General features: G+C 34.7%; 1 protein-coding gene across 6 annotated transcripts in view; it reads left to right on the plus strand.

Annotated features, from left to right (window-relative positions):
* PCDH9 (protocadherin 9) overlaps positions 1-14,370 on the plus strand; it is a 698,432-nt gene that overhangs the window by 180,345 nt on the left and 503,717 nt on the right. The window contains exon 3 of one of the 6 annotated variants that reach the window (XM_027705414.1): positions 5,721-7,161. The exons of the other annotated variants lie outside the window; for them this stretch is intronic. Within the exon in view, the coding sequence (XP_027561215.1) occupies positions 5,721-5,741 (21 nt within the window). The 3' untranslated portion in view covers positions 5,742-7,161. Of the gene's footprint in view, positions 1-5,720; positions 7,162-14,370 lie in introns of those variants that run through there. 6 annotated transcript variants of the gene reach the window in all.

Genomic DNA, 14,370 nt, shown 5'->3' on the forward strand with positions numbered 1-14,370 from the left:
ACAAAACCCCTACAATTCTAACCAATTAATTCCCTTGGAATATTTACGACTATGTGATTCTGAGTCAGTTATTTTTGGGCTTGGGTGGAGGACAGAATACCCGTATCCCCTATCCTCCTCATCTAGATGTTTTAAAAATCAGACTAAAACATGTTTAGGACTCTCTATTCCTTCATCTCAGGTCAGAAGTTTGCAGAAGCATAGAATCATTTAGGTGTGAAAGATCCTTTAAGATCATAGAATCTGAACTTTGCCAGTTTTGGAGATTAGGAGGAAAATGAAGAAGAGTAGTTCAAGAGAGAGCTCTGGTTATCATGAACTGAAAATCCAATGAATTTCATAAACTAGGGAAAAGAATGATCCAGAAGGTCTATCTCAGCAGTGGTTCAACAAAGTCTTATTGGCCCAGCCATTGCTTTGCATTTTTATAATTCCTCTTACTAGTGATTTTAATATCAGGGAAAACAAACAAATGAGATATCCTGTGTAGTAAATGTCCACTGCATAGCATAAGATGACCACTCTGTAATGTCCCTTGTAAACATAGAACTTACAAAACTGACCTTCCTGGATAAATGTAAAAGGATTAAAAAATTTAAATTTAAAAGAATTAAGAAAAAAAAGGTACATGTGCATAAATTAGTGGCTAAGAACAAAATCACAATTTCAGGCCTCATTCTATAAACACCTTCCTCAAGTAATTATTTACTCGTGTAAGTAGTGGATATCATGGTATTGATTATATGGATAAGGTTGCACATCTGGGTCCTTGGACTGGACACTTTGAAATCCTGAATAGAGGCTGATTTTGAGACATGAGTGGTTTTGTAGAAGCCATTACAAATCTAATATTACCTACATTTTAATACTGGAAAATTTTAATGTGGACAAAGGAAATAGTTACAGATCAGATTCTGTGCAGTAATACCTAGAGATAAGTTTATGCTAGGACAGAAGAAGCAGAGAATTTGTTATTATCTATTGCTGGGACCCTATGGTTTGTTTTGGGATTTCTTTTTTAAAGGCATATATGCATAAACCATATGCTTATGTTAAGTACAAGTTTTATGTTTAGACAATATTGGGTATGGCTAAGCTTTTCTGATTACTTAACTATTTGCATGGAAATGTGGCTTATGTCCTCATCAAAAATAAAAAAGCTGTCCTTTGCCACTGGTGTCTTCCAATCACACCATTCCTGATTGAAATGTCTGAGAAAAAAAGGAGCTTTTCGCTTTTCAGCCTTAGGAAAACCAATTCAGAACTATTAAGCATAGCTCATCTCCCACACTGAAGAGGGAAAAAAAATCCCTTTTGGATTGAGGATAAAGTGTAGTGTATGCCAAATCCCAAATAATGTGTAGAGAAAGCTACGAACAAGTGAGTGAATTCTGCATAGGATTGAATATGATTGTCTGTGTTACAGAGTTGTAATATATCAAAAAGCATGAAACTCAGTAGGCCCTTGTTTCAAGAGCATGTATTAGTTTCGTCTTTGGTTCTGAAGCTTAACTTGTAACTGGGTAAATGAAATTTCCAGATTTGGGAGGTTCCCTTTTTAGAAGTGCTGAATGGCATCTTGTAACATTCTGCGCATTAATTTTTGTCTTTTAAAATAGCCGCAATTTCTCTTTTCTGTTTTAAGAACACAATTGCCATAATGGAAGCAGTACTCACTGGTACTGCTTCCAAAGCTCATTATCAAGTATACAGTGACACAAAAAAAAACAGCATGCCCTTTCTTTACCTAAAATAGTAAAATCTATCCCACCCATACTTCATTTCATGGATATATCTACCTAATCTAAATAGACCTGAACTTTTAACATGAGAAGATTGTTTTAATGGTTACAGAAGTGTATTTATTTGTCTATACATGCCTAATATGAGATATAGGGAAAAAATTACAGTATGTTGTTTAGCTTCAATATGCAAAACCAGAAGATAGCATGCATTTGTGTAACATGGATGGGTTAATATGGGAAACCTACTTTTCCATAACCATAATTAAGTATTTTATCTTTTATCTTTTATTTTAATAGTTGGATGAATTTTATTCTTCTTTGCTAAGAAAGGGAAAAGATATTAGTTAGAATAGTTTTCAATAATTATGTAGATTTTTCATATGAAAATGGTTTTTTTACTTCAGGCCATGTTTTTTAACTGATGACAAGATTTAGAATGGAGGACTTGACTTCAAAAGTAGGCTGGCAGACTTGGAAAGGTAACATGAGCATCTAGGTGAAAACTTTTTTTTGCAAAATAGTGATCATTTAGGTAAATCTGCTTTTCCTGATCAGATGGTCTGCTATTTCTTTTCACAATATGAATGGTCAAGAAAGAAGATAAGTTAAAACTAAGTGGTTGTTAGTAAAATAAAATGGCCAAAATATGGCTGGAAGTACAGTATGTGTGCAGTGTTAGGGTATTCTTTTTTCATTTATGTAGTACTGAAGAAGAAAAAATACAATAGGTGGCTTTCCAATTAAAGCTAATTCGTTGTTTCATGGTGGTGGGATTGTAATCAATGAGAATTAAGCCTTAGTAAAAATTTTAAAGGTGAAGAACAATACACATACTAATTATTCTGAGTTCATGTTTGTAAATATTCATAGATTAGAAATACCTCTCATATTCATGCTTTTTATTATCCCACATAATATAGGATCCATTTCTTCTGGGCTTTAAAAAATTAAATTCCTTATTGTTGCTAACCAACTCCTCCTCTTTTGCTATTGAGCATTGTACTACAAAAGCATATTTGTGCCGGAACGTGCTCAGTGCATGTCCTGTGGACTGGAGTCAGCCTAAAAACAGTTTTGCAGACTAACTGTAAACTGTCAGGCATATCTAAACCATGTGGTGAGTGCAATGTGGATGTCCCAAAGACAGCACAAATGTGTAATCCACCTGGTGCTTTGTAGCATTGTGTGGGATATACCAGTTCAATATGTGAAAGGTAGCACATAACTTTTTTCTACAGCCCAGGTTGGAAGGGACATTCAAAGGTCTAGCCTTTTGTGGAAAAGAAAATTATCTAGCAACCTGCCACATTGCATCTTGAAAACCTCCAGTGATGGAAATTGTTGGGGAAGAGAAGGAGACAAAGCACACCACGTTTCTATGTAGTAGCTAGTCACATCTTAGCTCAATTGGGGCTGCCTGTCTTCTCTCAGGTGTTGCCCCTGGGTCAGGTACCTTCACAGGCTCTCTGCAGTGTCCAGTTTCTAAGCACTGTCTCAATTCAGCTTCTGTTCAAGGCAGTTACAGCCCCCAAGCTGGCCCTACAACCACAGCTTCTCTATGTGCCCCCACCACCAATATCTTCATTTACCTTCTAGTTACACCCAACTCCCCACAGAATTTAGAAGGTTTTGAGCTGGCTAGATAGGTAGGTACTTAAAGTTTTTTTCCCTGTCATCGTCCCCCCTAGCTTTGAGAATGTAAAGAAATTAATAACAGTGGAATGAAGAATTGTTTGGGAATAGTGTTCAAAATCTGTGATCCTGCTTCTATCAAGTATCTCACACTCTCCTTTTGATTCTGTTTTCACTTAAGAGATCTGATCTGAGGAAAAGTTCTTCTATGCTTGTGCCTATCATTATTTACTTGCACTGAAAATCTTCATTTAGGAAAAACTAGGTAAGAAGAAGCTAATGAATTAGAAATTGTTTAAGAAGAAAAAGGGGAAGAATATCTCTGAGCAGCAAGGCAAGCAGAAAGGATAAAAATGTGGTGAGGAAACTGTGGAGAACAGGAAGCATAAGAAGCAAAGTGCCTCTTGTTTGGAGACATTGCTCATGTCTTCCAGCTGCAGGATGTAAAGCAAGATGTCAATAGCATAGCTGGAGGTTAAAATAGGGCTGGAAGACAATTGGGCCACACAGAATCAATTGTATAGCTGTCGCAGCAAAAATGTATTTGGTTCTGCATCTAAAAATTTCACAGTTGCTCCAAACACATGCACAAAGCTATATAGCTTACAGCAATGGTTATACTAATTGACAATGGGTGACAAATCCAGTTGGCTAACTGAAATGGGGTGGAATACAATAGAGCATAGGACAATTATTCTGCACAAGGGAAGCCTTAAGTCCTAATACTAAGATTTCATAGGAGATGAGAAGGTACTGGGTTTAATGCTATGATAATAGTAATTAGAACAGAATAGTGATTCATTATTACACAGTCTCCCTCCAAGAATGCCCAGATGTCTCAAGAGAAAATACCAACATAACAAGCAAAGAAAAGAACAAAATAATCAAACAGCCAGAGATGGGAAATTCCACTTTCAGGGAACTTTTCTCCAAATTCTTTTTAAATGTACTGTCTTTTAAATCACAAAACATGACACATAATCTCTCTTTCAAAATCTTTTAACAGTTGGTCTGCGTAAGATTCCCAAGAATATAAGAGTTGTAAGTGCCAAATCCTTCTTTGAATCTTGGTAAGGTCTTGACATCAGTGACATCCTGTGGCACTGAGTTCCATTCTTTTTTTTTAGTCTTTTCATATGAACCCTTCTCTATATGCCTAATTATTGCAATCGCTCTTTTCTGAATACCTTTAATTCTTAATCTTTTTGTGATGGAGTGACCAGTACTTCACACTATTTCAAAGGAGGGAAAATTATTGATTAATTTAGTGATGTTATATTTTCTTTCTTTTTTATTGCCCACCTAATTTCTTATGCATGTTAACATTTTATGTGCTTTTTTGACTGCAACTGCTCATTGAGCAGGGCTCTTCAGTGAGACCCTGATGTTTTTCCTAAGTTGGTGCTCATAATTGAGATTTCTGGTAAAACAAATGATCTGTTGCAGGTTTGAGTATTTTAGTTTTTGGGGGTTTTGTTTGTTTGTTTCTTTCTCCAATATGCCTTTATATTTAAATAAATTATTTTCACATCTTTTAAGATGGCCTGTTCATTTACCTTGGTCAGTTACCTCTCAAGTTTCCTGTCTTATTCAGACTTGGTTAGCAGAACCGTCTTGTAAACTGTAAATTTTGCTACATTGCTGTTCACTCATTTTTTTAACTTCAGTTAGTATATTTGAAACACCTGGTCCTTGTATGGTGCCTTGAAGCACCCTACTTTTGAGTTTTTGCTATAATGAAAGTTGACAATACATGTACTTTTTTTATCTTTGAGAAATGTTTTGCTTCATTTTGCATCCTATCCCGAATGTTCCTCTTGAGAGGAACATTGATCTTTCCACATTCATTCAATTACTCTAACAAGGTTGAGGGCCAGATACCTTCACAATTAAAGTTAAATCTTTGAGAGACAACTGTGGTCTTTGTGACCACAAGTATGGAAATTATGGACAGAGGATGGAAAAGTAATTCATTCATCATGTTGGGCAGACACACTCAAAATTAAGATATGAGAAAGCTTTTAACATAGCAGTTCTTAGCATTGTCTTGGTGATAATACTAAAAAACAGGAATATAATCAATCTAAATAGGCAGGAGTATATGAGTTTACTTCTTATACCTCAGACTTTGTGTGAAAATAAGAAAAAAGTAAACTAGTGCTAAGGTCTAGACAGATGTTAATTTTCAAGACTTTCTTTCAGAGTCTGATATGAACCAAGATATTTTAAGATTTGGAATTCCTAAAGTTCTTGTTGGAAAGGCAAACTTATTTTGAGGCTTTATATGTCCTGACATCCCCTAGGCCTGCTTATTTCCTGGTATCTCTCTCTCTTTCTCTCAAGTGTTCCCCATCCTCTCCCTGAGAGAGTCTATGTCTGCTTCGTCAACCCTGACTGCCTACAGTATGCAACAGACTTCACCACCTTTCTTCACAAAGAAGATTGCTTGCACAAAGAAGGCTCCTCTGACTGCTTGGGACACCTTACACAGATGCATGCCACTGCCTTGAACTCAGAATGGACACTAAAAGAGATCCTGAACGTACTGGTGGAAATGTGATCAGTCATCTGCAACTCAGACCCCAACCTGTTTGGTAAAGGAACTATAAAGACAACTAGAACTTCTCATGATATTCCCATAGTTTCATTTGACGGAAAAACAGTATTTTCCATGCTCTAGTCTACCCAACCCTAAACCAAACTATTTTGGGTGGAATGCAGGTTGAGAACAGTTAGCAGTTGACAACAAGTATCAAGTATTTATTTTCTGAACAAGCCTGTGAAAATCCTAGTAACCCCTCGACAACTAGTACTGGTACCTGATAAGATTAGAGGGCAGAATAAGGAACATAATAACATGGCTATCTGTGGACCAATTATGCAAACACATATCTATATATATATATGTACACTTACATAGCTGTGTGTATAAGAGTATATATACAATATATATTATTTTTCCTTTAGCAAGGTATTTTGATATAGTAAAATATAGGATGCTGAATTATAAGAGAGTAACAGTAAAACTTGCCACTGTGACCTTTTTTTTCATTCATAACAACAAAAAAATTACCAGGATAATATATCACAATCAAAAATACAGTTTCTTATTTGAAGGAACAATAGGAAGAAAACTCGGTGCTCTTCCCTTAGTTTTGGAAGGCTCTAAAATACCATAGGGCTTGTACAGCATAAGAAAGTGACAGGCAGAGAACACAAACTGTACAGTCACACCTATTAATGAACATAATGTTATAGTAATTACACTTTTGCATAAGTTATAAGAACAGAAACTGTACTGTGTGCCATTTAGTTAATTTAGAGGGAAAAAAATGTATACCAAAAATATGAGCTCACTGCAGTGAACAATTTAGACTTGAATGCTTTTCACGATGTATTTGCAAAATAAGCAGCAACCTAATAAAAAGTTATGCAAGTCTTTACAGTTTGCCAGCCAAACCTGAGAAAATGACTAAACATTAAGTGATTGCAGGCATAGCTTTGTGGAAACAATGCATATGGAAAACAGTGACAATACTGTGCCTGCCGCTGGCTTCATACTGAAAATATCCATGCTTTGCAATTGCTGTGGGTTAATATATCTCTTGAAATGTGTGTGTATTCAGGTAGTATTAAGAGAGAAATATATGCCTTTTCAATGGTGCTTATTCATTTGGGAGAATGTCACAGAATACTTTTCAATGTTTCTAGGAGGCTGTTACTCTTTAACCAAAGCCAGTAGCCCATTATTTTTCATGTAAACCCACTATGACAAAATACATAAATAAACGATAGTTAAATATTAAAATGCTGTCTGAAATTAATCCATATCCCTACAATACTCCAATGCAGAATCTGTACTTCTTTTTTCCAGGATTTTTTTCTTTTCTTTTTCTCTAGAACCTATATAAGAATTAATTTAAACATAGAAAAGATGCTTTTCAGGCTAGTTTCTTGATTCTCTACTTTCCTTAGAAGGCTATGCATCCACCTATGTTTCCCAGAGTTTAGTGGGATATCAGAATCCATAAGAGATGCTGCATTTTTCAAATCAAATATTTTAATGCTTTCCCTCCCTCCATGCTGTTAGTCCCCAGTAATGACTTCTTTTTGGGCAGTGGTACCAGTGGATATTATTTTAAAAGTACAAGACAGAAAGTGAAATAACACAGTGTAAGTGAAATAACACAGCGTGAATAAGCCGTAGAGGGTGATGTTGGCTAACATGCCTGTGTTTTGGAAAGTCCTGTTTCATCCTTAAATCTGTGACAAGATTTATCAGTTTCAGGTCATGGGAGTTTATATAGCTACTGGTAGCAGGCATGCATGGTGTTTTTAGTAACTCTGCATTTCAATTTTATGTAAACCTTGCTATAATTATGATTATTTTCTTTAGGCTAAGCAAACTAATAGAATTACAAGGCACAAAAGGTAACCTTTCTGAATTTAGCTTTTTGAAATGGATGTGTAAGATATTTCCTTACCTGTTCTATACTTAATCAAGAACTGGGACAATGTATTTTTGCTGCCCTTACTGGGGTTTTCCCACATGTATACAATCATAGAGACATAAATATATGCAATTGTTCTATTTATTTCTTACAATATCACATAAAGGTAAAAATCTTATTGGTAAAAATCTTATCGGTAAAAATCAACAGGAATTTTGGTTTTTTGCTTAAGTGGAACTCAGATTTCATCCGAATACGACAAAGATACTGTTGAAAAGCTGTTTTTTATGAACACTCTCAGATCAATTGGGATTTCACTTTTTTTGTGGGGTTTTTTTTGTTTGTTTGGTTGTTTGTTTGTTTGGTTTTTTTTATGATGGGACTCTATTTTTCAGAGACATTGACTTTTCTGACACTTTTAATTATACTTGTCTGTGTAAGACAAACTGTGATCCTCAAACCATCCAGTCAAAACTCTCAGAGCAGAATTATATATGATTCCCAGAAGAAAACAACTGAAAACACTAAAGCTAGATGGACAGATACATTAATTATTACATTAACTTCAGATATTTTTTTCCATACCAATACCACTTTGAGAAATGGAGAATCTATCAAATCAAGTATTTGACAGGTAACATACAAGATATCATGTCATTTATCTGTTAGACAAGAAAATACTCTCCCAGCTGAATCTTAATAAAAGAAACTTCTGTCTTCATACTAACACAGATTTCACATGACACTCGGATCTTGCCTATGCACAAGGTGTCTATATTCTGTTCATCCATATTAAGTGTTAAGTACATTAGTGTATCATTAACGACGTATGAACACTAGCAGGTGAGAATGTTGTCCATCCCTAGAATGGATTGCCTTTTGAAAACATAATTATCAGAGTCTTTCCTTTGAATTTTCCCAACTGGTATGGATCAGTGGAAATATTTAATCTTTTCCTATCAAAATTAAATACAGTATAGCAAACTTTTGTGGTATATTCCCAAGCTCTTACTGACCATTTGTTGTAAAACCATATTAAAAAATAGTGTAATGAAATTCAAGATGTTCTCTAGTCTAACGACTTTTATGTTGTACTTATCTCAGTAGTTTTGTAAAAAGGGTTTCTGCTCAATGAATAATATCTTTATTTTAAAGGCAAATCTTTAGTGTGAAACTTAGTAGAAGTTAACTGCATTGTCATTTAAAAGCAATGGTGACTTCACTGTCCTATTTGCTTTTCCTTGTTCATCTTTTTTATTTTAATTTCAGATTTCACTGCTTTTGAAGAGTGAAATCAGATTGGCCTTTAATTTTTAGGTTCCATTTCATATTTCATTAAGCAGGTACATACAGTGCCACTCATGCAATAGTAAGGTAGGGCTACAAAAGGCAGGGGGAGAAGAAAAAACCCAAAACCCAAAGCACTATCTTTTTAGTTTAATTTAAAAATATATCCATTCAATTAAATTATTTTTATAACTTCAAAAAATATGTGTATTTTCAAGGTACTGGATTTTTTTTTTCTTTTGTCCCAGGCTAGTTTTAGGAAAGCAATTTAAAGATTTCAAGTACAGCCAGAAGTGTTGATCATAATGTCAATGTTACATCGTAGCTTGCTGTCATACAACATAGTACTTACTCTACAAAGGAGGCAACTGGCAAAGCAACTTGTTAATCCTATGCCTAACTGTGAAGGAAGAATTTTAATATAGCAGTAGTTAGTTTGCATGCAAACATCTCTGAACTGCCTTGTAAATTTTAGCCCAATGTTTGAAGTTTGTCCATAACATTAGCTGAGAAATGTGGGGTTTAAAATAGAGTATGTTATATAAGTTCTTCCCACCTCCCAGGAATTGGTAAATCCAAGTAAGAAGCCTTGTCATGATTGTCAGTGTGTATGTCTTGAGATTGTTAGTTTGAAATACTTCTGGTACTGAAAACCTATAGGACACATCTTGTATTGTTCCATACCCTTGTGCTTCTCCTTAGAGAATCAGTTCCCAGTAATTGCTATGGTGGAAGCAGATCTGATTGGGATGGATAAACAATGTTGCGTTGAGTAAAACTAATTCCACTCATTTTAATTAAACTTTGGGTAAAAATGAATTATTGGTAATTGCTAGATATATATTTAAAAAAAAAAAAAAAAACACCATGGATAGAAATGCCTGACTTCTTTCAAAGTAATTCTTTGTATGCCTAGGTCAGCTAAACATTTTCTTGTACACTTAAAGTAGATTTGTGGTCTTTATATTGTATTGTCTATGAGATCACCAAAATGTATCCTATTAATGAAACTCCAAGATAAAGCTATGCCGTAGTCATTTCCCTATTCTTAGTGCAGAACATACTTCGTTTTTATGCTGTGGAGAGTCCATATTCAACTATACTTTGTTTTTGTTTTGCCTCTGTAATTTTTATCTGAATTACATGTATTCATTTTGCAACTGAGACGGAAAAAAATTTTTCTTCTTTTTCTGTCTCTCATCACTTTCTCTCATTTACCATTCTTTAACTAAATAATTTGATAGTTGATACATTGATTAAGCCTTTTCTTATGGCTTGGTTAAAGGGGAGACTTTCAGAAGTTAATTTTGAATAGCTAGCTTGCAGCTCTCAATATGTTGAATTAGGACACATCATTTATGGCTGCCATAGTTAGTTGTGATATATGGAAACAAATACTTTTAACATTAAATCCTGATACAAAAAGGAATTTAGTAATTTCTTAGATGACTGAATTTGTGTATGAGATGATAAACTAAGCAAAATCAACAATGTACCAGGAAATCATTCAGATATTTACAATATATGCTTTTCTGTGTCCCAAGAGATCAAAAGAAAAGTATGTGAGTGGTACACTTACTTGCTTCTCATCTGGAGACTTACTAGTTGTCAGTTGAAGATCTGTATTGAGCCAATCGGGCATCCAGTGTTAAGCAAAATGTATGATCTTTGTCCCCTTGGTAACAGTTGTGTTTAGCACAACACAAAATGCGTTGCTCTAATCATTACTCTAATTGGCACCTTTGTTGACAGTCTCAGAAGAAAGGTCAAGATATAGTTAGCCATGGGACTGATGTACTGTCTTACAATCTGCAGCCTCCTTGACTGAATGCTGCAATGTATTGAGCAACCATGTACTTTTTAAATTCTACTGATATTTTAGCAAATTCTGTGAATAAATACCATATGCATTTAATCTTTCTTTTTTTTTTCCTTTTCTTTTATGCTTACCTGCAGATAGCATGCTTACTGCATTAAATCTAGGAGTGGAAAAAGTAAAGCGAAGTGCCAAGCTAGTGAAAAAATATCTGCAGCCCGAACACGTAATAAATTCGTTTACTGTTGACAGGCAGTGTTTTATACAGTGGACTATTAACACCACCTAGGCCAAGCTACTTTGGGTATTTGAAGAAAGTACATATTAGAACACCTAAGTTTAAAAATCCCTATTCCATATATAGTCATATTCTATGAGGTGGAGGAACTCTTAGGGGATGATTCAGAGCCCTAAATTAGTTGACTAAAGTTAGACAGTGTGAATACCTCCCACAGTAGCAATATGTTGTAGAGGGACAGAAATCAGACAAGTGAAGAGAGAAAGGGAGGAGTGGAGTGATAAGGACAATAAATGAAGTAACTCTATAGAGAACTTTAGAAACTGTTAGAAATTGTCAGAAGCTTTTTACCAAAAGGGAGATCAGTTTACTTGATGTAGCACATGCTCCAAACCACGTAGCATCTTCATAGTTAACTGTAACAATAGCATAGGTATGACACCTTCAGCTATGAATATCTGTACATACATTTGTTGTATCTGTATTACAGTTGTTCCTGGAGTCCCCAGTCAATACTGGAGGACTAAAGTATGGATATAAATAATTCCTTCTTCAAGAAGCTTATAAGAAGAATAGGATTCATAGGTGAAGAATAGGAAGGCAAAGGGAAGAAGGAACAATGAAATTACCTGTGCAAAGTCATGAAGGATAATAATTCTTTCTTACTCTAACATGGACTGTAATCTATAATCCCCACAATTTCCACATGGAAAAGGATTTATAATATACACAACTTTTGGGAAAGAATTTTTTTTTTTTACAGTTTTGCCTTTAGTAAAAGAGAAAGTGTTTATACTCACAAGTAATCATGCCACAGTAAAGTCTCGTTTATGTTCATAAACGTTGGGTATAGCACTTGAAAACATAGTCCTTTCACAGTATTTATGGGTTTTATTGTATTTTATTGTATTCTGTATTGTATTAAAATAATTCTTTTAGGCTGTAAGCACCTTTTTAAAGAGAAATCAAGAATTCTGCATTCATCTGTCCATAAATTTATTAACTCATTAGTCACTGTACAAGTGGATAGCAAATTTCAATTTTTCATCCTCAAAACCAAAGGTTGTTAAAGGATAGACATCCTACATATCCCAGACTTTCAATTTTAAAAAATTTTTATTTAACATCGATTTAGAAGTCTTTCTAGCATTTAGTGGGATTGCTACAAAACTTTCTCGTCATGCATGGACATATATGCACACACATACTAATGCTTTATATCTATCCCTTTACCTGAATATCCATTACATATCCATTAGTTACATACCTACCTTATATCTACATATCCATCCATTATCTTATGTTGTGAAGGATAAAAACATTCGGCATGCTGAGATCCAGGTATCTCTGAGAAACTTGCCATTAGATACTGTTGTTATTGTGCTCATTAAAGGAATTGCACAATAAAAAAATAGGTATTATTGTTTGGGAAAAAATGGGAAGCAAATTCTTCTGTAAGAATTGGTAGAGTCACTATTTTACTTGCTGTTCTCTTTGATGGACTTCCGTTCTGCTGACACTGTAAATTGGCTAAGTTGATACAGTTTTGAAAGTTCATATCCTTAGTTTTGGTAAAGCTAATACATGAATCAGAGATTGTAGATCTGGGGTTTCCCATTTGTAAGTACTGATAGTACAGATAGTATGATATCAGTCTATATAGAGCGGCTCCTTTTACAGAAGTACACTATATTGGACTAGAGCAATACATTCTTGACGGTATGTGGATTTCTTAAATTGTATGGTATTTTAGGTTTGGGGTTAGATTTGACCCGGACCATTTGTTGAAGACATAATAGCTCTGTATGTATTATATTTTGGATGCAATTTAGCATCCCATGCCAGTTATTATGTCTGTTTGATCTTACTCTGTAGAACGCTTCAGCTGGATACCTGTTTACCAGTAGAGAATTGCTGATTTCAGCTTGCATTCTTTTATTTGGTAACATTGGAGAAAAGTATTTAGGCAAGTTGCCTTCTGCCTGAAAATACTGAAATAAATTTATATGGCCATTTATCCTACTCAACAATATGTGGGTTTTTTTGATTAGCTACAGAAAAAGCACAGGCTGTATTTGATGCCTGATAGCTATAGTTTTCTTTAGATAGGCTCATAAATTTTGCGTCTTAATAGACAGAAAGTGAACTAACACAAGTTATAGTGTTACACATTTAGCTATGTGAGCATTATAACTACTAAATATTGAGATTTTTACTGTTCTAGAAAAAGTCCTAAATGTTAAAGCACTAGAAAAAGTTTAAGATTTGCTTATTATTGTACCTATTGCTTTATAGTCTTTCCCCTGTCCAACTTTTCATGCTTTTTTGGTCATTTTAATAGGTTGTTCAGTTATATTGCATTGAAAATGTATCCTTGGGTAACAATTGCTGCAATCAGTCACTATTTTCTTTGTTCTGGAATAAAGAGATAAGCCCTTTCATTCCACCACTATCAAATTTCTCTTCACTGCGGAGCAGGAGCCAGACATTGAATATATCTGTAACACTGCACATATCAACCCTGCAGATGTCGCAGAGAACATTCCCAACATGATGCAGATTTTGTATTTTGGCAACAGAAAGACATCTGCCATACTCCTCTTGTTGATGTCCTGATAAACCTAGATGGGAAGTCCGGACATATGGGCTGGATGGAACATGGAGTCATGTTCTAAGAACATTAAGTTTAGATTCAGCTGGAACATTCTGAGCTACTTATACTGTTCTTGATTTTCTGCTCTCTTGCAACATTCATACTAAACATATTTGCTTGTTTATGTACACAGTCTTGCCTAAAAGTGTTAACATTTTCTGTATGTCTGAATTACAAAGACGTGTACTTAAAAAATGCAGTCAAAATGCAGTAGTTTCTTAGAATGTGCTAAAGCAATTGGCTTCCCTTAGTAACTGAAACTGTGTTTAAACTCTCCTTAAAACTGACTCTGTCTTTCTTCCCCTCACTGAAGGTTATTTGGAAATAAACAATAATGAAAAAAACACTTGTGAAACAAAAATAGATGTTGTATTAAAATAAAATAAAATTAAAGTGGTTTACCTGTTACCAGAATAGTTAAAAGTTAGGTATGGTCTAATCCTAGCAGGCAGCTCAACCCCACACAGCCGCTTGCTCACTCCCCCACAGTGGGATGGGGAAGTGAATCAGAAGGGTTAAAGTGAGAAAACTTGTAGGTTAAGATAAAG

This window comes from Neopelma chrysocephalum, unplaced genomic scaffold (assembly GCF_003984885.1).
Source record: "Neopelma chrysocephalum unplaced genomic scaffold, ASM398488v2 Primary Assembly neopelma1_331, whole genome shotgun sequence".
NCBI classification, from domain to species: Eukaryota; Metazoa; Chordata; class Aves; order Passeriformes; family Pipridae; genus Neopelma; species Neopelma chrysocephalum.